This window comes from Oncorhynchus nerka, linkage group LG4 (genome assembly GCF_034236695.1).
Source record: "Oncorhynchus nerka isolate Pitt River linkage group LG4, Oner_Uvic_2.0, whole genome shotgun sequence".
Taxonomy (NCBI): Eukaryota; Metazoa; Chordata; class Actinopteri; order Salmoniformes; family Salmonidae; genus Oncorhynchus; species Oncorhynchus nerka.
The window spans coordinates 4,102,960-4,128,496 of record NC_088399.1 but is presented as its reverse complement, the minus strand read 5'-3'; the positions used below and the strand labels follow the sequence as shown (position 1 = coordinate 4,128,496).

The 25,537-nt window shown below is 48.4% G+C and overlaps 1 protein-coding gene across 1 annotated transcript in view; it reads right to left on the bottom strand.

Moving 5' to 3' along the window:
- The window catches only part of LOC115125630 (netrin receptor DCC-like), a 454,667-nt gene that overhangs the window by 227,872 nt on the left and 201,258 nt on the right, over positions 1–25,537 (bottom strand). Inside the window, exon 2 of the mRNA XM_065017122.1 lies at positions 8,212–8,231. Coding sequence (XP_064873194.1) covers positions 8,212–8,231 — 20 coding nt within the window. The remainder of the gene's footprint in view (positions 1–8,211; positions 8,232–25,537) is intronic.

Genomic DNA, 25,537 nt, shown 5'->3' with positions numbered 1-25,537 from the left:
TTGCTACATGATAAGAGTCTAACAGCAGGTCATGTTGCTACATGATAAGAGTCTAACAGCAGGTCATGTTGCTACATGATAAGAGTCTAACAGCAGGTCATGTTGCTGCATGATACAAGTCTAACAGCAGGTCGTGTTGCTGTAATGTAAGAGTCTAACAGCAGGTCATGTTGCTACATGATAAGAGTCTAACAGCAGGTCATGTTGCTACATGATAAGAGTCTAACAGTAGGTCATGTTGCTACATGATAAGAGTCTAACAGCAGGTCATGTTGCTACATGATAAGAGTCTAACAGCAGGTCATGTTGCTACATGATAAGAGTCTAACAGCAGGTCATGTTGCTACATGATAAGAGTCTAACAGCAGGTCATGTTGCTACATGATAAGAGTCTAACAGCAGGTCATGTTGCTGCATGATAAGAGTCTAACAGTAGGTCATGTTGCTGCATGATAAGAGTCTAACAGCAGGTCATGTTGCTACATGATAAGAGTCTAACAGCAGGTCATGTTGCTACATGATAAGAGTCTAACAGCAGGTCATGTTGCTACATGATAAGAGTCTAACAGCAGGTCATGTTGCTACATGATAAGAGTCTAACAGCAGGTCATGTTGCTACATGATAAGAGTCTAACAGCAGGTCATGTTGCTGCATGATAAGAGTCTAACAGCAGGTCATGTTGCTGTAATGTAAGAGTCTAACAGCAGGTCATGTTGCTGCATGATAAGAGTCTAACAGCAGGTCATGTTGCTACATGATAAGAGTCTAACAGTAGGTCATGTTGCTACATGATAAGAGTCTAACAGTAGGTCATGTTGCTACATGATAAGAGTCTAACAGCAGGTCATGTTGCTACATGATAAGAGTCTAACAGCAGGTCATGTTGCTGCATGATACAAGTCTAACAGCAGGTCATGTTGCTGTAATGTAAGAGTCTAACAGCAGGTCATGTTGCTGCATGATAAGAGTCTAACAGCAGGTCATGTTGCTGTAATGATAAGAGTCTAACAGCAGGTCATGTTGCTGCATGATAAGAGTCTAACAGCAGGTCATGTTGCTGCATGATAAGAGTCTAACAGTAGGTCATGTTGCTACATGATAAGAGTCTAACAGTAGGTCATGTTGCTACATGATAAGAGTCTAACAGCAGGTCATGTTGCTACATGATAAGAGTCTAACAGCAGGTCATGTTGCTACATGATAAGAGTCTAACAGCAGGTCATGTTGCTGCATGATACAAGTCTAACAGCAGGTCGTGTTGCTGTAATGTAAGAGTCTAACAGCAGGTCATGTTGCTACATGATAAGAGTCTAACAGCAGGTCATGTTGCTACATGATAAGAGTCTAACAGCAGGTCATGTTGCTACATGATAAGAGGCTAACAGCAGGTCATGTTGCTGCATGATAAGAGTCTAACAGCAGGTCATGTTGCTGCATGATAAGAGTCTAACAGTAGGTCATGTTGCTACATGATAAGAGTCTAACAGCAGGTCATGTTGCTGCATGATAAGAGTCTAACAGCAGGTCATGTTGCTGCATGATAAGAGTCTAACAGTAGGTCATGTTGCTACATGATAAGAGTAACAGTAGGTCATGTTGCTACATGATAAGAGTCTAACAGTTTAGGTCATGTTGCTACATGATAAGAGTAACAGCAGGTCATGTTGCAGCATGATAAGAGTCATGTTGCTACATGATAAGAGTCTAACAGCAGGTGATTTTGCTGCATGATAAGAGTCTAACAGTAGGTCATGTTGCTACATGATAAGAGTCTAACAGCAGGTCATGTTGCTGCATGATAAGAGTCTAACAGCAGGTCATGTTGCTACATGATAAGAGTCTAACAGTAGGTCATGTTGCTACATGATAAGAGTAACAGTAGGTCATGTTGCTACATGATAAGAGTCTAACAGTAGGTCATGTTGCTACATGATAAGAGTCTAACAGCAGGTCATGTTGCTACATGATAAGAGTCTAACAGCAGGTCATGTTGCTGCATGATAAGAGTCTAACAAAAGGTCATGTTGCTACATGATAAGAGTCTAACAACAGGTCATGTTGCTGCACTAGCACATATTTTCAGCCTTAGCTTAGCAGGGATATTAAGTTTTGGAAATTCTTATTTTTTTTATGTCATTTGAAAAACACCTTGAAATAATACTTTTTTTTGTCATGTATTTTATGAGAGTTTCAACAAAGACCGTGGGGCCTCTCCCAAACTCTCCTAACTAACCAAACTAAGAGAGGGAAGGGCAGAGGACAGGAGGACACAGAGAAACTAAGAGAGGGAAGGGCAGAGGACAGGAGGAACAGAGAGAGAGGGAGAGGGAAGGGCAGAGGACAGGGGGAACAGAGAGAGAGGGAGAGGGAAGGGCAGAGGACAGGGGGAACAGAAAGACTAAGAGAGGGAAGGGCAGAGGACAGGAGGAACAGAGCCAGACTCTACTGTAGTAACACACAGCCAGACTCTACTGTAGTAACACACAGCCAGACTCTACTGTAGTAACACACAGCCAGACTCTACTGTAGTAACACACAGCCAGACTCTACTGTAGTAACACACAGCCAGACTCTACTGTAGTAACACACAGCCAGACTCTACTGTAGTAACACACAGCCAGACTCTACTCTACTCTAAGAGAGGGAAGGGCAGAGGACAGGAGGAACAGAGAGACTAAGAGAGTGAAGGGCAGAGGACAGGAGGAACAGAGAAACTAAGAGAGGGAAGGGCAGAGGACAGGAGGAACAGAGAAACTAAGAGAGGGAAGGGCAGAGGACAGGAGGACACAGAGAAACTAAGAGAGGGAAGGGCAGAGGACAGGAGGAACAGAGAAACTAAGAGAGGGAAGGGCAGAGGACAGGAGGAACAGATAGAGAGGGAGAGGGAAGGGCAGAGGACAGGGGGAACAGAGAAACTAAGAGAGGGAAGGGCAGAGGACAGGAGGAACAGAGAGACTAAGAGAGGGAAGGGCAGAGGACAGGAGGAACAGAGAAACTAAGAGAGGGAAGGGCAGAGGACAGGAGGAACAGAGAGACTAAGAGAGGGAAGGGCAGAGGACAGGAGGAACAGAGAGACTAAGAGAGGGAAGGGCAGAGGACAGGAGGAACAGAGAAACTAAGAGAGGGAAGGGCAGAGGCCAGGGGGAACAGAGAGAGAGGGAGAGGGAAGGGCAGAGGACAGGAGGAACAGAGAAACTAAGAGAGGGAAGGGCAGAGGACAGGAGGAACAGAGAGACTAAGAGAGGGAAGGGCAGAGGACAGGAGGAACAGAGAGACTAAGAGAGGGAAGGGCAGAGGACAGGAGGAACAGAGAAACTAAGAGAGGGAAGGGCAGAGGACAGGAGGAACACATAAACTAAGAGAGGGAAGGGCAGAGGACAGGAGGAACAGAGAGACTAAGAGAGGGAAGGGCAGAGGACAGGAGGAACAGAGAGACTAAGAGAGGGAAGGGCAGAGGACAGGAGGAACAGAGAGACTAAGAGAGGGAAGGGCAGAGGACAGGAGGAACAGAGAGAGAGGGAGAGGGAAGGGCAGAGGACAGGAGGAACAGAGAGACTAAGAGAGGGAAGGGCAGAGGACAGGAGGAACAAAGAGAGAGGGAAGGGCAGAGGACAGGAGGAACAGAGAAACTAAGAGAGGGAAGGGCAGAGGACAGGAGGAACAGAGAAACTAAGAGAGGGAAGGGCAGAGGACAGGAGGAACAGAGAGAGAGGGAGAGGGAAGGGCAGAGGACAGGAGGAACAGAGAGACTAAGAGAGGGAAGGGCAGAGGACAGGAGGAACAGAGAGACTAAGAGAGGGAAGGGCAGAGGACAGGAGGAACAGAGAGAGAGGGAGAGGGAAGGGCAGAGGACAGGAGGAACAGAGAGACTAAGAGAGGGAAGGGCAGAGGACAGGAGGAACAGAGAGACTAAGAGAGGGAAGGGCAGGAGGAACAGAGAGAGAGGGAGAGGGAAGGGCAGAGGACAGGAGGAACAGAGAGACTAAGAGAGGGAAGGGCAGAGGACAGGAGGAACAGAGAGAGAGAGGGAGAGAGAAAGAGGGAGAGCTATGAGACTTTCTGATGGTCCGCCCCATGTCATCACCAGGAGAGACCGGGTATAATTGAAAAAACCTGTCTAACCCATTTCCCTCTCTCTTCCCTCTCTCTTCCCTCTCTCTCAGCGACAAGGGAAGGGGATATGGGGTTGACGAAGAGATGAACTGACAGAGGAGGAGGAGGAAGAGGGGGGTAAGACGAGGGGGTTATGCTGGATACCAAATGACCAGAGAGAGATACAGAGAGAGAGAAAAGGAGTGAGAGAGAGGAAAGAGAGATATGCAGATAGAGAGAGGGAGGAAGGGAGAGTGAGATTGAGAGAGAGAAAGAAAGGGAGGTAGGTAGAGAGAGTGAGAGAGAGCGAGAGAGAGAGAGAGAGAGAGTGCGAGAGAGAGAGAGAGAGAGAGAGAGAATGAAAGGGAGGTAGAGAGAGCAAGAGCGAGAGAGAGAGAGAGAGAGAGAGAGAGAGAGAGAAAGGGAGGTAGAGAGAGTAGAGAGGAGAGAGAGAGGTAGAGAGAGTAGAGAGCAAGAGAGAGCGAGAGAGAGAGCGAGAGGAGAGAGAGCGAGATAGAGGTAAAGAGAGTAGAGAGAGCAAGAGAGAGAGAGTGAAAGAGAGAAAGGGAGGTAGAGAGTGTAGAGAGAGAGAGGGAGAGAGAGAGAGAGAAAGGGAGGTTGAGAGAGAGAGGGAGAGAGAGAGAAGAGAAAGAGAGAGAGAGACAGAGAAGAGAGAGAGTAGAGAGAGAGAGAGAGAGAGAGAGGGGTAGGAGGGAGAGACAGAGAAGAGAGAGAGAAAGAGAGAGACAGAGACATAGAGGGGAGAGAGAGAGAGAGAGAGAGAGAGAGAGAGAATGAAAGGGAGGTAGAGAGAGCAAGAGCGAGAGAGAGAGAGAGAGAGAGAGAGAATGAAAGGGAGGTAGAGAGAGCAAGAGCGAGAGAGAGAGAGAGAGAGAGAGAGAGAGAGAGAGAGAAAGGGAGGTATAGAGAGAGAGAGAGAGAGAGAGAGAGAGAGGGAGGAGGGAGACAGAGAAGAGAGAGAGGAAGAGAGAGACAGATACAGAGAAGAGAGAGAGAGACAGAGAAGAGAAGAGAGAGAGAGAGATAGAAGACAAGGATTAAATAGGGCAGACAGAAGAGGGGCTGCATACTAAACGACCGCCCCCTAGACAGCCACAGAAGAAAGCCTGTCAGTAACTGAGCTGCGTCAAACATGAGGAAATGAGCAGGCCCAGCTCCGGCCGAGAACGTGTTCCATCTAGCATGACGGTGCCCAGGCAGTACAGCGTGACCGACTGCTGTGGCAGGCTGACCTGCCCCTTCCTGCTCATCCTACATCTATCTCCATACAGGGAAAAAGCCTGGGAATCTATATAGCCTGCTGAAACAGTTTTTAACGGTCTGCTTTTCGAACGCAACCCAGGCCACTGTGAGGTTGACACCAGGAAGTACTGTAGTAACACACAGCCAGACTCTACTGTAGTACCACACAGCCAGACTCTACTGTAGTAACACACAGCCAGACTCTACTGTAGTAACACACAGCCAGACTCTACTGTAGTAACACACAGCCAGACTCTACTGTAGTAACACACAGCCAGACTCTACTGTAGTAACACACAGCCAGACTCTACTGTAGTACCACACAGCCAGACTCTACTGTAGTAACACACAGCCAGACTCTACTGTAGTAACACACAGCCAGACTCTACTGTAGTAACACACAGCCAGACTCTACTGTAGTAACACACAGCCAGACTCTACTGTAGTAACACACAGCCAGACTCTACTGTAGTACCACACAGCCAGACTCTACTGTAGTAACACACAGCCAGACTCTACTGTAGTAACACACAGCCAGACTCTACTGTAGTAACACACAGCCAGACTCTACTGTAGTAACACACAGCCAGACTCTACTGTAGTAACACACAGCCAGACTCTACTATAGTAACACACAGCCAGACTCTACTGTAGTAACACACAGCCAGACTCTACTGTAGTAACACACAGCCAGACTCTACTGTAGTAACACACAGCCAGACTCTACTGTAGTAACACACAGCCAGACTCTACTGTAGTAACACACAGCCAGACTCTACTGTAGTACCACACAGCCAGACTCTACTGTAGTAACACACAGCCAGACTCTACTGTGGTAACACACAGCCAGACTCTACTGTAGTAACACACAGCCAGACTCTACTGTAGTAACACACAGCCAGACTCTACTGTAGTAACACACAGCCAGACTCTACTGTAGTAACACACAGCCAGACTCTACTGTAGTAACACACAGCCAGACTCTACTGTAGTAACACACAGCCAGACTCTACTATAGTAACACACAGCCAGACTCTACTATAGTAACACACAGCCAGACTCTACTATAGTAACACACAGCCAGACTCTACTGTAGTAACACACAGCCAGACTCTACTTAGAAAATATTCCTACATTATGAAGGGTCCCCACCGTTCGTTCCTACATTATGAAGGGTCCCCACCGTTCGTTCCTACATTATGAAGGGTCAACACCGACAAAGCCTACATTATGAAGGGTCCCCACCAGACTCTACGTCACTACATTATGAAGGGTCCCCACCGTTCGTTCCTACATTATGAAGGGTCCCCACCGTTCGTTCCTACATTATGAAGGGTCCCCACCGTTCGTTCCTACATTATGAAGGGTCCCCACTGTTCGTTCCTACATTATGAAGGGTCCCCACTGTTCGTTCCGACATTATGAAGGGCCCCCACCGTTCGTTCCTACATTATGAAGGGTCCCCACCGTTCGTTCCTACATTATGAAGGGTCCCCACCGTTCGTTCCTACATTATGAAGGGTCCCCATCGTTCGTTCCTACATTATGAAGGGTCCCGGCCGTTAGTTCCTACATTATGAAGGGTCCCCACCGTTCGTTCCTACATTATGAAGGGTCCCCACCGTTCGTTCCTACATTATGAAGGGTCCCCACCGTTCGTTCCTACATTATGAAGGGTCCCCATCGTTCGTTCCTACATTATGAAGGGTCCCGGCCGTTAGTTCCTACATTATGAAGGGTCCCCACCGTTCGTTCCTACATTATGAAGGGTCCCCACTGTTCGTTCCTACATTATGAAGGGTCCCCACTGTTTGTTCCTACATTATGAAGGGTCAACACCGTTCGTTCCTACATTATGAAGGGTCCCCACTGTTCGTTCCTACATTATGAAGAGTCCCCACCGTTAGTTCCTACATTATGAAGGGTCAGTAGCTGAGTTTGAATCATTAAAGGGTATTTTATTCTCTATTCTGGTTAGGCCAGGATGTGGCCAGGGTGTGACTAGGGTGTGACTAGGGTGGGACTAGGGTGTGACTAGGGTGTGACTAGGGTGGGACTAGGGTGTGACCAGGGTGGGACTAGGGTGTGACTAGGGTGTGGCCAGGGCGTGGCTAGGGTGTGGCTAGGGTGTGGCTAGGGTGGGACTAGGGTGTGACCAGGGTGGGACTAGGGTGTGACCAGGGTGTGACTAGGGTGTGACTAGGGTGTGACTAGGGTGGGACTAGGGTGTGACTAGGGTGTGGCTAGGGTGTGGCCAGGGTGTGACTAGGGTGTGACTAGGGTGTGACTAGGGTGTGGCTAGGGTGTGACTAGGGTGTGACTAGTGTGTGGCCAGGGTGTGACTAGGGTGTGACTAGGGTGTGACTATGGATAAAGTAATCCTTCTCACCCCCCCTTAAAAGACCTAGATGCACTATTGTAAAGTGGCTGTTCCACTGGATGTCATAAGGTGAAAGCACCAATTTGTAAGTCGCTCTGGATAAGAGCGTCTGCTAAATGACTTAAATGTAAATGTAAATGTATGGTGTGACTAGGGTGGGCATTCTATGGGTTTTGTGGGTAGTTTATTTCTGTTTAGTGTGTTTCTGACGGAGCTGTTTCGGTTGTGCTTTTGTTACTTGTTGTATTTAGTGTTCAGTTTAATAAATAACACGAACACGTACCACGCTGCGCTTTGGTCCTCACCTTCTTCCACCAACAGCCGGTACAGCATTGCATGCTCCAAACTGACTTAAAGTATTTTAATGCATCGACATTCTAGTTGGGACAGTAGGCTACAGGCTTGCTATTTCTAGGCTACATTCTGGTAGAAGTACTTAGGTAACAGAACTTGAGGTAACAGAACTTGAGGTAACAGAACTTGAGGTAACAGAACCTGAGGTAACAGAACATGAGGTAACAGAACTTGAGGTAACAGTACTTGAGGTAACAGTACTTGAGGTAACAGAACTTGAGGTAACAGAACTTGAGGTAACAGAACTTGAGGTAACAGAACTTGAGGTAACAGAATTTGAGGTGGTGCTCTGTCTTAAACATTACACTGCATCCCAAATGACACTGTTTAAGGTAAAATAAAGGCCTTCCTTCTGGTTATAAATATTCATAGTTCAATAAAAAGCAACACCACAGAACCAAAATACAAAACAACATAACTAAACATGTATTAACCCTTTGTAAAACACCTCGAGCAAAACAGCATAGATGTGAGAATTCCTTTGAACCAACATGCTGTGCATATTAACACCTTTATGAAATAGTATTTTCTGGAATCACATCTGGTATTTATTATTATGAGTTATTTGAGCAAAAAGCATTTAAAGAGATACTATAGGATTATGGCAATTAAGGCCCTTCATCAACTAGCATGCTAGCAGATACCCATAGACTTTCCAGTCACTGTGCTAACGCTAGTTAGCATTGGCTCCCGAAACTACCTCAAACTTCCTTCATACTGGACACAGAAACATCTGACTCTGGGGAAGTAGATCAAATCACAAATTGCCAATAGCCCGACGTATCCTTTTAATAAACCTGGGTTCAAGTGCTTTTTTCATAATCATTTCAAATGATTTATTTGTGCCTTGATGGACCTTGTCTGGTACAATGGAATCACAACTCAAAGCCTGTCCATCTGGCACCTTGTCTGGTACAATGGAATCACAACTCAAACCCTGTCCATCTGGCACCTTTTCTGGTACAATGGAATCACAACTCAAACCCTGTCCATCTGGCACCTTGTCTGGTACAATGGAATCACAACTCAAACCCTGTCCATCTGGCACCTTTTCTGGTACAATGGAATCACAACTCAAACCCTGTCCATCTGGCACCTTGTCTGGTACAATGGAATCACAACTCAAACCCTGTCCATCTGGCACCTTGTCTGGTACAATGGAATCACAACTCAAACCCTGTCCATCTGGCACCTTGTCTGGTACAATGGAATCACAACTCAAACCCTGTCCATCTGGCACCTTTTCTGGTACAATGGAATCACAACTCAAACCCTGTCCATCTGGCACCTTGTCTGGTACAATGGAATCACAACTCAAACCCTGTCCATCTGGCACCTTGTCTGGTATAATGGAATCACAACTCAAACCCTGTCCATCTGGCACCTTGTCTGGTACAATGGAATCACGACTCAAACCCTGTCCATCTGGCACCTTGTCTGGTACAATGGAATCACAACTCAAACCCTGTCCATCTGGCACCTTGTCTGGTACAATGGAATCACGACTCAAACCCTGTCCATCTGGCACCTTGTCTGGTACAATGGAATCACAACTCAAACCCTGTCCATCTGGCACCTTGTCTGGTATAATGGAATCACAACTCAAACCCTGTCCATCTGGCACCTTGTCTGGTACAATGGAATCACAACTCAAACCCTGTCCATCTGGCACCTTTTCTGGTACAATGGAATCACAACTCAAACCCTGTCCATCTGGCACCTTGTCTGGTACAATGGAATCACAACTCAAACCCTGTCCATCTGGCACCTTTTCTGGTACAATGGAATCACAACTCAAACCCTGTCCATCTGGCACCTTGTCTGGTACAATGGAATCACAACTCAAACCCTGTCCATCTGGCACCTTGTCTGGTACAATGGAATCACAACTCAAACCCTGTCCATCTGGCACCTTTTCTGGTACAATGGAATCACAACTCAAACCCTGTCCATCTGGCACCTTGTCTGGTACAATGGAATCACAACTCAAACCCTGTCCATCTGGCACCTTGTCTGGTATAATGGAATCACAACTCAAACCCTGTCCATCTGGCACCTTGTCTGGTACAATGGAATCACGACTCAAACCCTGTCCATCTGGCACCTTGTCTGGTATAATGGAATCACAACTCAAACCCTGTCCATCTGGCACCTTGTCTGGTACAATGGAATCACGACTCAAACCCTGTCCATCTGGCACCTTGTCTGGTACAATGGAATCACAACTCAAACCCTGTCCATCTGGCACCTTGTCTGGTATAATGGAATCACAACTCAAACCCTGTCCATCTGGCACCTTGTCTGGTACAATGGAATCACGACTCAAACCCTGTCCATCTGGCACCTTGTCTGGTATAATGGAATCACAACTCAAACCCTGTCCATCTGGCACCTTGTCTGGTACAATGGAATCACGACTCAAACCCTGTCCATCTGGCACCTTGTCGGATACAATGGAATCACAACTCAAACCCTGTCCATCTGGCTCCTCGTCTGGTACAATGGAATCACAACTCAAACCCTGTCCATCTGGCACCTTTTATGGTACAATGGAATCAGAACTCAAACCCTGTCCATCTGGCACCTTGTCTGGTACAATGGAATCACAACTCAAACCCTGTCCATCTGGTACCTTGTCTGGTATAAAGGAATCACAACTCAAACCCTGTCCATCTGGTACCTTGTCTGTTACAATGGAATCACAACTCAAACCCTGTCCATCTGGCACCTTGTCTGGTACAATGGAATCACAACTCAAACCCTGTCCATCTGGGACCTTGTCTGGTATAAAGGAATCACAACTCAAACCCTGTCCATCTGGGACCTTGTCTGGTATAAAGGAATCACAACTCAAACCCTGTCCATCTGGCACCACAACTCAAACCCTGTCCATCTGGCACCTTGTCTGGTACAATGGAATCACGACTCAAACCCTGTCCATCTGGCACCTTGTCTGGTACAATGGAATCACAACTCAAACCCTGTCCATCTGGGACCTTGTCTGGTATAAAGGAATCACAACTCAAACCCTGTCCATCTGGCACCACAACTCAAACCCTGTCCATCTGGCACCACAACTCAAACCCTGTCCATCTGGCACCTTGTCTGGTACAATGGAATCACAACTCAAACCCTGTCCATCTGGCACCTCGTCTGGTACAATGGAATCACAACTCCAACCCTGTCCATCTGGCACCTTGTCTGGTACAATGGAATCACAACTCCAACCCTGTCCATCTGGCACCTTGTCTGGTACAATGGAATCACAACTCAAACCCTGTCCATCTGGCACCACAACTCAAACCCTGTCCATCTGGCACCACAACTCAAACCCTGTCCATCTGGCACCTTGTCTGGTACAATGGAATCACAACTCAAACCCTGTCCATCTGGCTCCTCGTCTGGTACAATGGAATCACAACTCCAACCCTGTCCATCTGGCACCTTGTCTGGTACAATGGAATCACAACTCAAACCCTGTCCATCTGGCACCTTGTCTGGTACAATGGAATCACAACTCAAACCCTGTCCATCTGGCACCTTGTCTGGTACAATGGAATCACAACTCAAACCCTGTATATCTGGCACCTTGTCTGGTATAATGGAATCACAACTCAAACCCTGTCCATCTGGCACCTTGTCTGGTACAATGGAATCACGACTCAAACCCTGTCCATCTGGCACCTTGTCGGATACAATGGAATCACAACTCAAACCCTGTCCATCTGGCTCCTCGTCTGGTACAATGGAATCACAACTCAAACCCTGTCCATCTGGCACCTTGTCTGGTACAATGGAATCACAACTCAAACCCTGTCCATCTGGTACCTTGTCTGGTACAATGGAATCACAACTCAAACCCTGTCCATCTGGCACCTTGTCGGATACAATGGAATCACAACTCAAACCCTGTCCATCTGGCTCCTCGTCTGGTACAATGGAATCACAACTCAAACCCTGTCCATCTGGCACCTTTTATGGTACAATGGAATCAGAACTCAAACCCTGTCCATCTGGCACCTTGTCTGGAACAATGGAATCACAACTCAAACCCTGTCCATCTGGCACCTTGTCTGGTATAATGGAATCACAACTCAAACCCTGTCCATCTGGCACCTTGTCTGGTACAATGGAATCACGACTCAAACCCTGTCCATCTGGCACCTTGTCTGGTATAATGGAATCACGACTCTAACCCTGTCCATCTGGCACCTTGTCGGATACAATGGAATCACAACTCAAACCCTGTCCATCTGGCTCCTCGTCTGGTACAATGGAATCACAACTCAAACCCTGTCCATCTGGCACCTTGTCTGGTACAATGGAATCACAACTCAAACCCTGTCCATCTGGTACCTTGTCTGGTACAATGGAATCACAACTCAAAGCCTGTCCATCTGGTACCTTGTCTGGTACAATGGAATCACAACTCAAACCCTGTCCATCTGGCACCTTGTCGGATACAATGGAATCACAACTCAAACCCTGTCCATCTGGCTCCTCGTCTGGTACAATGGAATCACAACTCAAAGCCTGTCCATCTGGCACCTTGTCTGGTACAATGGAATCACAACTCAAACCCTGTCCATCTGGCACCTTGTCTGGTACAATGGAATCACAACTCAAACCCTGTCCATCTGGTACCTTGTCTGGTACAATGGAATCACAACTCAAACCCTGTCCATCTGGCACCTTGTCGGATACAATGGAATCACAACTCAAACCCTGTCCATCTGGCTCCTCGTCTGGTACAATGGAATCACAACTCAAACCCTGTCCATCTGGCACCTCGTCTGGTACAATGGAATCACAACTCAAACCCTGTCCATCTGGTACCTTGTCTGGTACAATGGAATCACAACTCAAACCCTGTCCATCTGGCACCTTGTCTGGTACAATGGAATCACAACTCAAACCCTGTCCATCTGGCACCTTGTCTGGTACAATGGAATCACAACTCTAACCCTGTCCATCTGGCTCCTCGTCTGGTACAATGGAATCACAACTCAAACCCTGTCCATCTGGCACCTTGTCTGGTACAATGGAATCACAACTCAAACCCTGTCCATCTGGCACCACAACTCAAACCCTGTCCATCTGGCACCACAACTCAAACCCTGTCCATCTGGCACCTTGTCTGGTACAATGGAATCACATCTCAAACCCTGTCCATCTGGCACCTTGTCCATCTGGTGCTAAAGCAAACACTCAAAAAAACATCTGAACGATATCAAATAGTATTTGAACCCAGGTCTGAAAAGTGTCTCTGTCTGACCCTGGCTCTGTCCTCTGAATGGACTGGTGGGTGTCCCATATGATAACCTGTTCCCTATGTAGTGCACTTCTGACCAGGGCCCTTATGGAGTTCCATAGGGTGCCATTTGGGACACAGCCGTGGTCTGCAGTGTTGTTCTTTGTGCCTCTATCTGCAGGATTGAGATATGATCTGCGTGCTGCTTATCTCTTCAGTCCCATCCCATCTGGGCCCATGGGTAAAACCTCTAGCCACTCTTATCGATCCTCCTTCACCACCTTCAGTCTGCCCTTCCCTCACTTCTAACATCATCGTGACATCTTCATCTCCTGCCCAACCTCCTGCACTCTCTCCTCTGACCCAACATCAGACTCTATCCACCCATTCATCTATCCATCCATCCATTCATCCATCCACCCATTCATCTATCCATCCATTCATCTATCCATCCATTCATCTATCCATCCATTCATCCATCTATCCATCCATTCATCCACCCATTCATCCATCCATCCATTCATCTATTCATCCATTCATCTATTCATCCATCCATCCACCCATTCATCCATTCATCCATTCATCTATCCCTCCATTCATCTATCCATCCATTCATCCATCTATCCATCCATCCATCTATCCATCCATTCATCCATCCACCCATCCATCCATCCATCCATCCATCTATCCATCCATCCAGCATGGTGGTGGTAGTGTGATGGTTTGGGGTCAGCATGGTGGAGGTAGTGTGATGGTTTGGGGTCAGCATGGTGGTGGTAGTGTGATGGTTTGGGGTCAGCATGGTGGAGGTAGTGTGATGGTTTGGGGTCAGCATGGTGGTGGTAGTGTGATGGTTTGGGGTCAGCATGGTGGTGGTAGTGTGATGGTTTGGGGTCAGCATGGTGGTGGTAGTGTGATGGTTTGGGGTCAGCATGGTGGTGGTAGTGTGATGGTTTGGGGTCAGCATGGTGGTGGTAGTGTGATGGTTTGGGGTCAGCATGGTGGTGGTAGTGTGATGGTTTGGGGTCAGCATGGTGGTGGTAGTGTGATGGTTTGGGGTCAGCATGGTGGTGGTAGTGTGATGGTTTGGGGTCAGCATGGTGGTGGTAGTGTGATGGTTTGGGGTCAGCATGGTGGTGGTAGTGTGATGGTTTGGGGTCAGCATGGTGGTGGTAGTGTGATGGTTTGGGGTCAGCATGGTGGTGGTAGTGTGATGGTTTGGGGTCAGCATGGTGGTGGTAGTGTGATGGTTTGGGGTCAGCATGGTGGTGGTAGTGTGATGGTTTGGGGTCAGCATGGTGGTGGTAGTGTGATGGTTTGGGGTCAGCATGGTGGTGGTAGTGTGATGGTTTGGGGTCAGCATGGTGGTGATGGTTTGGGGAGGTTTTGCTGCCTCAGGACCTGGACGACTTAATAGAAGGAACCATGAATTCTGCTCTGTATCAGATAATTATACAGGAGAATGTCAGGCCATCTTTCAGCTGAAGCGCAGCTGGGTCAAGCAGCAAGACAATTTTCCAAAACACACAATCAAGTCTACACGAAAATGGCTAAAAAGCAACAGATTTGAAGTTTTGGAACGGCCTAGTCTAGACCTAATCCCAATTGAGATGTTGTGGCAGGACTTGAAACGAGCAGTTCATGCTTGAAAACCCACTAATGTCGTTAATTTACAGCAGTTCTGCATAGAAGAGTGAGACAAATTTCTTCCACAACGACGTAAGAGACTCAACTACAGGAAGTGTTTAGTTGGAGTCACTGCAGGTAAAGGTGGACTGATCAACAACTACAGGAAGTGGTTGGTTGGAGTCTTTGCAGCGAAAGGTGGACTGATCAACAACTACAGGAAGTGTTTAGTTGGAGTCACTGCAGGTAAAGGTGGACTGATCAACAACTACAGGAAGTGTTTAGTTGGAGTCACTGCAGGTAAAGGTGGACTGATCAACAACTACAGGAAGTGGTTGGTTGGAGTCTTTGCAGCGAAAGGTGGACTGATCAACAACTACAGGAAGTGTTTAGTTGGAGTCACTGCAGGTAAAGGTGGACTGATCAACAACTACAGGAAGTGTTTGGTTGGAGTCATTGCAGCGAAAGGTGGACTGATCAACAACTACAGGAAGTGTTTAGTTGGAGTCATTGCAGTTAAAGGTGGACTGATAAACTACAGGAAGTGTTTGGTTGGAGTCACTGCAGTTAAAAGGTGGAATGATCAACAACTACAGGAAGTGTTTAGTTGGAGTCATTGCAGCTAAAGGTGGACTGATCAACAACTACAGGAAGTGTTTAGTTGAAGTCATTGCAGTTAAAGGTGGACTGATCAACAACTACAGGAAGTGTTTAGTTGGAGTCATTGCAGCTAAAGGTGGACTGATCAACAACTACAGGAAGTGTTTAGTTGGAGTCTTTGCAGCTAAAGGTGGACTGATAAACTACAGGAAGTTATTGGTTGGAGTCTTTGCAGCTAAAGGTGGACTGATCAACAACTACAGGAAGTGTTTAGTGGAGTCTTTGCAGCTAAAGGTGGACTGATAAACTACAGGAAGTGGTTGGTTGGAGACTTTGCAGCTAAAGGTGGACTGATAAACTACAGGAAGTGATTGGTTGGAGTGTTTGCAGCTAAAGGTGGACTGATAAACTACAGGAAGTGTTTGGTTGGAGTCTTTGCAGTTAAAGGTGGGCTGATCAACAACTACAGGAAGTGGTTGGTTGGAGTCGTTGCAGCTAAAGGTGGACTGATAAACTACAGGAAGTTATTGGTTGGAGTCTTTGCAGCTAAAGGTGGACTGATCACCAACTACAGGAAGTGGTTGGTTGGAGACTTTGCAGCTAAAGGTGGACTGATAAAGTACAGGAAGTGATTGGTTGGAGTGTTTGCAGCTAAAGGTGGACTGATAAACTACAGGAAGTGATTGGTTGGAGTCTTTGCAGCTAAAGGTGGACTGATAAACTACAGGAAGTGGTTGGTTGGAGTCTTTGCAGCTAAAGGTGGACTGATAAACTACAGGAAGGGTTTGGTTTGAGTCACTGCAGTTACAGGTGGACTGATAAACTACAGGAAGTGGTTGGTTGGAGACTTTGCAGCTAAAGGTGGACTGATAAACTACAGGAAGGGTTTGGTTTGAGTCACTGCAGCTAAAGGTGGACTGATAAACTACAGGAAGTGATTGGTTGGAGTCTTTGCAGCTAAAGGTGGACTGATTAACTACAGGAAGTGATTGGTTGGAGTCTTTGCAGCTAAAGGTGGACTGATAAACTACAGGAAGTGATTGGTTGGAGTGTTTGCAGCTAAAGGTGGACTGATAAACTACAGGAAGTGATTGGTTGGAGTCTTTGCAGCTAAAGGTGGACTGATAAACTACAGGAAGGGTTTGGTTGGAGTCTTTGCAGCTAAAGGTGGACTGATAAACTACAGGAAGTGATTGGTTGGAGACTTTGCAGCTAAAGGTGGACTGATAAACTACAGGAAGTGGTTGGTTGGAGTCTTTGCAGCTAAAGGTGGACTGATAAACTACAGGAAGGGTTTGGTTTGAGTCACTGCAGTTAAAGGTGGACTGATAAACTACAGGAAGTGATTGGTTGGAGTGTTTGCAGCTAAAGGTGGACTGATAAACTACAGGAAGTGTTTGGTTGGAGTCTTTGCAGTTAAAGGTGGGCTGATCAACAACTACAGGAAGTGGTTGGTTGGAGTCGTTGCAGCTAAAGGTGGACTGATAAACTACAGGAAGTTATTGGTTGGAGTCTTTGCAGCTAAAGGTGGACTGATCACCAACTACAGGAAGTGGTTGGTTGGAGACTTTGCAGCTAAAGGTGGACTGATAAAGTACAGGAAGTGATTGGTTGGAGTGTTTGCAGCTAAAGGTGGACTGATAAACTACAGGAAGTGATTGGTTGGAGTCTTTGCAGCTAAAGGTGGACTGATAAACTACAGGAAGTGGTTGGTTGGAGTCTTTGCAGCTAAAGGTGGACTGATAAACTACAGGAAGGGTTTGGTTTGAGTCACTGCAGTTACAGGTGGACTGATAAACTACAGGAAGTGGTTGGTTGGAGACTTTGCAGCTAAAGGTGGACTGATAAACTACAGGAAGGGTTTGGTTTGAGTCACTGCAGCTAAAGGTGGACTGATAAACTACAGGAAGTGATTGGTTGGAGTCTTTGCAGCTAAAGGTGGACTGATAAACTACAGGAAGGGTTTGGTTGGAGTCACTGCAGCTAAAGGTGGACTGATAAACTACAGGAAGGGTTTGGTTGGAGTCACTGCAGCTAAAGGTGGACTGATGAACTACAGGAAGTGTTTGGTTTGAGTCACTGCAGTTACAGGTGGACTGATAAACTACAGGAAGTGGTTGGTTGGAGTCTTTGCAGCTAAAGGTGGACTGATAAACTACAGGAAGTGGTTGGTTGGAGTCTTTGCAGCTAAAGGTGGACTGATAAACTACAGGAAGGGTTTGGTTTGAGTCACTGCAGCTAAAGGTGGACTGATAAACTACAGGAAGTGATTGGTTGGAGTCTTTGCAGCTACAAGGTGGACTGATAAACTACAGGAAGGGTTTGGTTGGAGTCACTGCAGCTAAAGGTGGACTGATAAACTACAGGAAGGGTTTGGTTGGAGTCACTGCAGCTAAAGGTGGACTGATAAACTACAGGAAGTGATTGGTTGGAGTCTTTGCAGCTAAAGGTGGACTGATAAACTACAGGAAGGGTTTGGTTGGAGTCTTTGCAGCTAAAGGTGGACTGATAAACTACAGGAAGTGATTGGTTGGAGACTTTGCAGCTAAAGGTGGACTGATAAACTACAGGAAGTGGTTGGTTGGAGTCTTTGCAGCTAAAGGTGGACTGATAAACTACAGGAAGGGTTTGGTTTGAGTCACTGCAGTTAAAGGTGGACTGATAAACTACAGGAAGTGGTTGGTTGGAGTCTTTGCAGTTAAAGGTGGACTGATAAACTACAGGAAGTGGTTGGTTGGAGTCTTTGCAGCTAAAGGTGGACTGATAAACTACAGGAAGGGTTTGGTTTGAGTCACTGCAGTTACAGGTGGACTGATAAACTACAGGAAGTGGTTGGTTGGAGACTTTGCAGCTAAAGGTGGACTGATAAACTACAGGAAGGGTTTGGTTTGAGTCACTGCAGCTAAAGGTGGACTGATAAACTACAGGAAGTGATTGGTTGGAGTCTTTGCAGCTAAAGGTGGACTGATAAACTACAGGAAGGGTTTGGTTGGAGTCACTGCAGCTAAAGGTGGACTGATAAACTACAGGAAGGGTTTGGTTGGAGTCACTGCAGCTAAAGGTGGACTGATGAACTACAGGAAGTGTTTGGTTTGAGTCACTGCAGTTACAGGTGGACTGATAAACTACAGGAAGTGGTTGGTTGGAGTCTTTGCAGCTAAAGGTGGACTGATAAACTACAGGAAGTGGTTGGTTGGAGTCTTTGCAGCTAAAGGTGGACTGATAAACTACAGGAAGGGTTTGGTTTGAGTCACTGCAGCTAAAGGTGGACTGATAAACTACAGGAAGTGATTGGTTGGAGTCTTTGCAGCTACAAGGTGGACTGATAAACTACAGGAAGGGTTTGGTTGGAGTCACTGCAGCTAAAGGTGGACTGATAAACTACAGGAAGGGTTTGGTTGGAGTCACTGCAGCTAAAGGTGGACTGATAAACTACAGGAAGTGGTTTGGTTGGAGTCACTGCAGCTAAAGGTGGACTGATAAACTACAGGAAGTGTTTGGTTTGAGTCACTGCAGTTACAGGTGGACTGATAAACTACAGGAAGTGGTTGGTTGGAGTCTTTGCAGCTAAAGGTGGACTGATAAACTACAGGAAGTGGTTGGTTGGAGTCTTTGCAGCTAAAGGTGGACTGATAAACTACAGGAAGTGATTGGTTGGAGTCTTTGCAGCTAAAGGTGGACTGATAAACTACAGGAAGTGGTTGGTTGGAGTCTTTGCAGCTAAAGGTGGACTGATAAACTACAGGAAGGGTTTGGTTGGAGTCACTGCAGTTACAGGTGGACTGATAAACTACAGGAAGTGGTTGGTTGGAGTCTTTGCAGCTAAAGGTGGACTGATAAACTACAGGAAGTGGTTGGTTGGAGTCTTTGCAGTTACAGGTGACACAAACAGTTATTGAGTGTAACGGGGGCAATTACTTTTCCACAAAGGGTCAGTGGGTGTTGTCATAAATGTGTTTATGAAATAAATTAAGTATGTCATTCCTGTGTTATTTGTTCACGGAGATTTCCTTTATCTAATATGAGGTTTTGGTTGAAGTTCTGCTAACATTCAGTGTTAAAAATAGACTTTTTTTTACGGCACTATATAAATATAAATACATGTCGTTTTAACGTCAACATTAAGTATAAAGATCTCCTCTCAAGACCACTCTGTGTTTTGACCCAGGAATAGAGATAGGTCTGTTCAGTCACATCCATTTCCCTCCCCAACCTCTCCTGTCAGATCTATACAGACTGCAGAGCAGAGTGGAGGGGTTTGGCTGACGGCCAGCATGGTTCATGTGGAATTGTTTACTTTTAACACGCTTGATAACATCTGGTAAAGAGTAGAAATTGCTTGGCTTAACACCCCACACTGCCGTTACCATAGCAACCTGATCACTTACCATAAAGCCTGGCTTACTGTCTGGCTAGAGCCTTACCGTCTAGCTAGAGCCTTATTGTCTAGCTAGAGCCTTACCGTCTAGCTAGAGCCTTATTGAATAGCAAGAGCTTTACCGCCTGGCTAGAGCTTTACCGCCTGGCTAGAGCCTTACCGCCTGGCTAGAGCCTTACCGCCTGCCTTGAGCCTTACTGTCTGGCTAGAGCTTTATAGTCTGGATAGCCTTACCGCCTGCCTTGAGCCTAACCGTCTGGCTAGAGCCTTACAGTCTGGCTAGCCTTACCGCCTGGCTAGAGCCTTACCGCCTGGCTAGAGCCTTATTGTCTAGCTAGAGCCTTACCGTCTAGCTAGAGCCTTATTGAATAGCAAGAGCTTTACCGCCTGGCTAGAGCTTTACCGCCTGGCTAGAGCCTTACCGCCTGGCTAGAGCCTTACCGCCTGCCTTGAGCCTTACTGTCTGGCTAGAGCTTTATAGTCTGGATAGCCTTACCGCCTGCCTTGAGCCTAACCGTCTGGCTAGAGCCTTACAGTCTGGCTAGCCTTACCGCCTGGCTAGAGCCTTACCGCCTGGCTAGAGCCTTTACCGTCTGGCTAGAGCCTTACCGCCTGGCTAGAGCCTTACCGCCTGCCTTGAGCCTTACCGTCTGGCTAGAGCCTTACCGCCTGCCTTGAGCCTTACCGTCTGGCTAGAGCCTTACTGCCTGGCTAGAGCCTTACCATCTGGCTAGAGCCTTACAGTCTGGCTAGAGCCTTACCGCCTGGCTAGAGCCTTACCGCCTGCCTTGAGCCTAACCGCCTTGCTAGAGCCTTACCGCCTGGCTAGAGCCTTACCGTCTGGCTAGAGCCTTACTGCCTGGCTAGAGCCTTACCGTCTGGCTAGAGCCTTACAGTCTGGCTAGCCTTACCACCTGCCTTGAGCCTTACCGTCTGGCTAGAGCCTTATTGTCTGGCTAGAGCCTTACCGTCTGGCTAGAGCCTTACAGTCTGGCTAGCCTTACCGCCTGCCTTGAGCCTTACCGTCTGGCTAGAGCCTTATTGTCTGGCTAGAGCCTTACCGTCTGGCTAGAGCCTTACCATCTGGCTAGCCTTATTGTCTGGCTAGAGCCTTACCACCTGCCTTGAGCCTTACCGTCTGGCTAGAGCCTTACAGTCTGGCTAGCCTTATTGTCTGGCTAGAGCCTTACCGTCTGGCTAGCCTTATTGTCTGGCTAGAGCCTTACCGCCAGCCTTGAGCCTTACCGCCTGGCTAGAGCCTTATTGTCTGGCTAGAGCCTTACCGTCTGGCTAGAGCCTTACCGTCTGGCTAGAGCCTTACCGTCTGGCTAGCCTTATTGTCTGGCTAGGGCCTTGTCTAGCTAGAGCCTTACGGCCTGGTAGGAGCCTTATTGTCTGGCTAGAGCCTTATTGTCTGGCTAGAGCCTTATTGTCTGGCTAGAGCCTTATTGTCTGGCTAGAGGCTTATTGTCTAGCTAGAGCCTTACGGCCTGGTAGGAGCCTTATTGAATAGCAAGAGCTTTACCGCCTGGCTAGAGCTTTACCGCCTGGCTAGAGCCTTACCGCCTGGCTAGAGCCTTACCGCCTGCCTTGAGCCTTACTGTCTGGCTAGAGCTTTATAGTCTGGATAGCCCACGCCTGCCTTGAGCCTAACCGTCTGGCAGAGCCACAGTCTGGCTAGCCTTACCGCCTGGCTAGAGCCTTACCGCCTGGCTAGAGCCTGTCTAGCTAGAGCCACCGTCTAGCAGAGCCTTATTGAATACAAGAGCTTTACCGCCTGGCTAGAGCTTTACCGCCTGGCTAGAGCCTTACCGCCTGGCTAGAGCCTTACCGCCTGCCTTGAGCCTTACTGTCTGGCTAGAGCTTTATAGTCTGGATAGCCTTACCGCCTGCCTTTCTAACCGTCTGGCTAGAGCCTTACAGTCTGGCTAGCCTTACCGCCTGGCTAGAGCCTTACCGCCTGGCTAGAGCCACCGTCTGGCAGAGCCACCGCCTGGCTAGAGCCTTACCGCCTGCCTTGAGCCACCGTCTGGCTAGAGCCACCGCCTGCCTTGAGCCTTACCGTCTGGCTAGAGCCACTGCCTGGCTAGAGCCACCATCTGGCTAGAGCCCACAGTCTTCTTACCGCCTGGCTAGAGCCACCGCCTGCCTTGAGCCTAACCGCCTTGCTAGAGCCTTACCGCCTGGCTAGAGCCACCGTCTGGCTAGAGCCTTACTGCCTGGCTAGAGCCTTACCGTCTGGCTAGAGCCTTACAGTCTGGCTAGCCTTACCACCTGCCTTGAGCCTTACCGTCTGGCTAGAGCCTTATTGTCTGGCTAGAGCCTTACCGTCTGGCTAGAGCCTTACAGTCTGGCTAGCCTTACCGCCTGCCTTGAGCCACCGTCTGGCTAGAGCCTTATTGTCTGGCTAGAGCCTTACCGTCTGGCTAGAGCCTTACCATCTGGCTAGCCTTATTGTCTGGCTAGAGCCTTACCACCTGCCTTGAGCCTTACCGTCTGGCTAGAGCCTTACAGTCTGGCTAGCCTTATTGTCTGGCTAGAGCCTTACCATCTGGCTAGCCTTATTGTCTGGCTAGAGCCTTACCGCCAGCCTTGAGCCTTACAGCCTGGCTAGAGCCTTATTGTCTGGCTAGAGCCTTACCATCTGGCTAGAGCCTTACCGTCTGGCTAGAGCCTTACCGTCTGGCTAGAGCCTTACCGTCTGGCTAGCCTTATTGTCTGGCTAGGGCCTTGTCTAGCTAGAGCCTTACGGCCTGGTAGGAGCCTTATTGTCTGGCTAGAGCCTTATTGTCTGGCTAGAGCCTTATTGTCTGGCTAGAGCCTTATTGTCTGGCTAGAGGCTTATTGTCTAGCTAGAGCCTTACGGCCTGGTAGGAGCCTTATTGTCTAGCTAGAGCCTTACCGCCTGGCTAGTGCCTTACCGTCTGGCTAGAGCCAGGCAACACAACCGTCTGGCTAGAGCCAGGCAACACAACCCCCTTCTTACCGTCTGGCCAGGCAACACAACACTCTTCTTACCGTCTGGCTAGAGCCAGGCAACACACCACTATTCTTACCGTCTGGCTAGAGCCAGGCAACACACCACCCTTCTTACCGTCTGGCTAGAGCCAGGCAACACACCACTCTTCTTACCGTCTGGCTAGAGCCAGGCAACACACCACTCTTCTTACCGTCTGGCTAGAGCCAGGCAACACAACACTCTTCTTACCGTCTGGCTAGAGCCAGACAACACAACACTCTTCTTACCGTCTGGCTAGAGCCAGGCAACACACCACTCTTCTTACCGTCTGGCTAGAGCCAGGCAACACAACCATCTGGCTAGAGCCAGGCAACACACCACTCTTCTTACCGTCTGGCTAGAGCCAGGCAACACAACACCCTTCTTACCGTCTGGCTAGAGCCAGGCAACACAACACTCTTCTTACCGTCTGGCTAGAGCCAGGCAACACAACCATCTGGCTAGAGCCAGGCAACACACCACTCTTCTTACCGTCTGGCTAGAGCCAGGCAACACACCACTCTTCTAACCGTCTGGCTAGAGCCAGGCAACACAACACCCTTCTTACCGTCTGGCTAGAGCCAGGCAACCCAACACTCTTCTTACCGTCTGGCTAGAGCCAGGCAACACAACACCCTTCTTACCGTCTGGCTAGAGCCAGGCAACACACCACTATTCTTACCGTCTGGCTAGAGCCAGATAACACAACACTCTTCTTACCGTCTGGCTAGAGCCAGGCAACACACCACTATTCTTACCGTCTGGCTAGAGCCAGATAACACAACACCCTTCTTACCGTCTGGCTAGAGCCAGGCAACACAACACCCTTCTTACCGTCTGGCTAGAGCCAGGCAACACACCACTATTCTTACCGTCTGGCTAGAGCCAGATAACACAACACTCTTCTTACCGTCTGGCTAGAGCCAGGAACACACCACTCTTCTTACCGTCTGGCTAGAGCCAGGCAACACAACACTATTCTTACCGTCTGGCTAGAGCCAGGCAACACACCACTCTTCTTACCGTCTGGCTAGAGCCAGGCAACACAACCATCTGGCTAGAGCCAGGCAACACACCACTCTTCTTACCGTCTGGCTAGAGCCAGGCAACACAACACCCTTCTTACCGTCTGGCTAGAGCCAGGCAACACAACCATCTGGCTAGAGCCAGGCAACACACCACTCTTCTTACCGTCTGGCTAGAGCCAGGCAACACAACACTCTTCTTACCGTCTGGCTAGAGCCAGGCAACACAACACTCTTCTTACCGTCTGGCTAGAGCCAGGCAACACAACACTCTTCTTACCGTCTGGCTAGAGCCAGGCAACACAACACTCTTCTTACCGTCTGGCTAGAGCCAGGCAACACAACACTCTTCTTACCGTCTGGCTAGAGCCAGGCAACACAACACTCTTCTTACCGTCTGGCTAGAGCCAGGCAACACACCACTCTTCTTACCGTCTGGCTAGAGCCAGGCAACACAACCATCTGGCTAGAGCCAGGCAACACACCACTCTTCTTAACGTCTGGCTAGAGCCAGGCAACACAACACCCTTCTTACCGTCTGGCTAGAGCCAGCCATCTGGCTAGAGCCAGGCAACACACCACTCTTCTTACCGTCTGGCTAGAGCCAGGCAACACAACACTCTTCTTACCGTCTGGCTAGAGCCAGGCAACACAACCATCTGGCTAGAGCCAGGCAACACACCACTCTTCTTACCGTCTGGCTAGAGCCAGGCAACACACCACTCTTCTAACCGTCTGGCTAGAGCCAGGCAACACAACACCCTTCTTACCGTCTGGCTAGAGCCAGGCAACACAACCGTCTGGCTAGAGCCAGGCAACACAACACTCTTCTTACCGTCTGGCTAGAGCCAGGCAACACAACACCCTTCTTACCGTCTGGCTAGAGCCAGGCAACACACCACTATTCTTACCGTCTGGCTAGAGCCAGATAACACAACACTCTTCTTACCGTCTGGCTAGAGCCAGGCAACACACCACTATTCTTACCGTCTGGCTAGAGCCAGATAACACACCACTCTTCTTACCGTCTGGCTAGAGCCAGGCAACACACCACTCTTCTTACCGTCTGGCTAGAGCCAGGCAACACACCACTATTCTTACCGTCTGGCTAGAGCCAGATAACACAACACCCTTCTTACCGTCTGGCTAGAGCCAGGCAACACACCACTATTCTTACCGTCTGGCTAGAGCCAGGCAACACAACACCCTTCTTACCGTCTGGCTAGAGCCAGGCAACACAACACCCTTCTTACCGTCTGGCTAGAGCCAGGCAACACACCACTATTCTTACCGTCTGGCTAGAGCCAGATAACACACCACTCTTCTTACCGTCTGGCTAGAGCCAGGCAACACACCACTATTCTTACCGTCTGGCTAGAGCCAGGCAACACACCACTATTCTTACCGTCTGGCTAGAGCCAGATAACACACCACTCTTCTTACCGTCTGGCTAGAGCGAGGCTACACAACCATCTGGCTAGAGCCAGGCAACACACCACTCTTCTTACCGTCTGGCTAGAGCCAGATAACACACCACTCTTCTTACCGTCTGGCTAGAGCCAGGCAACA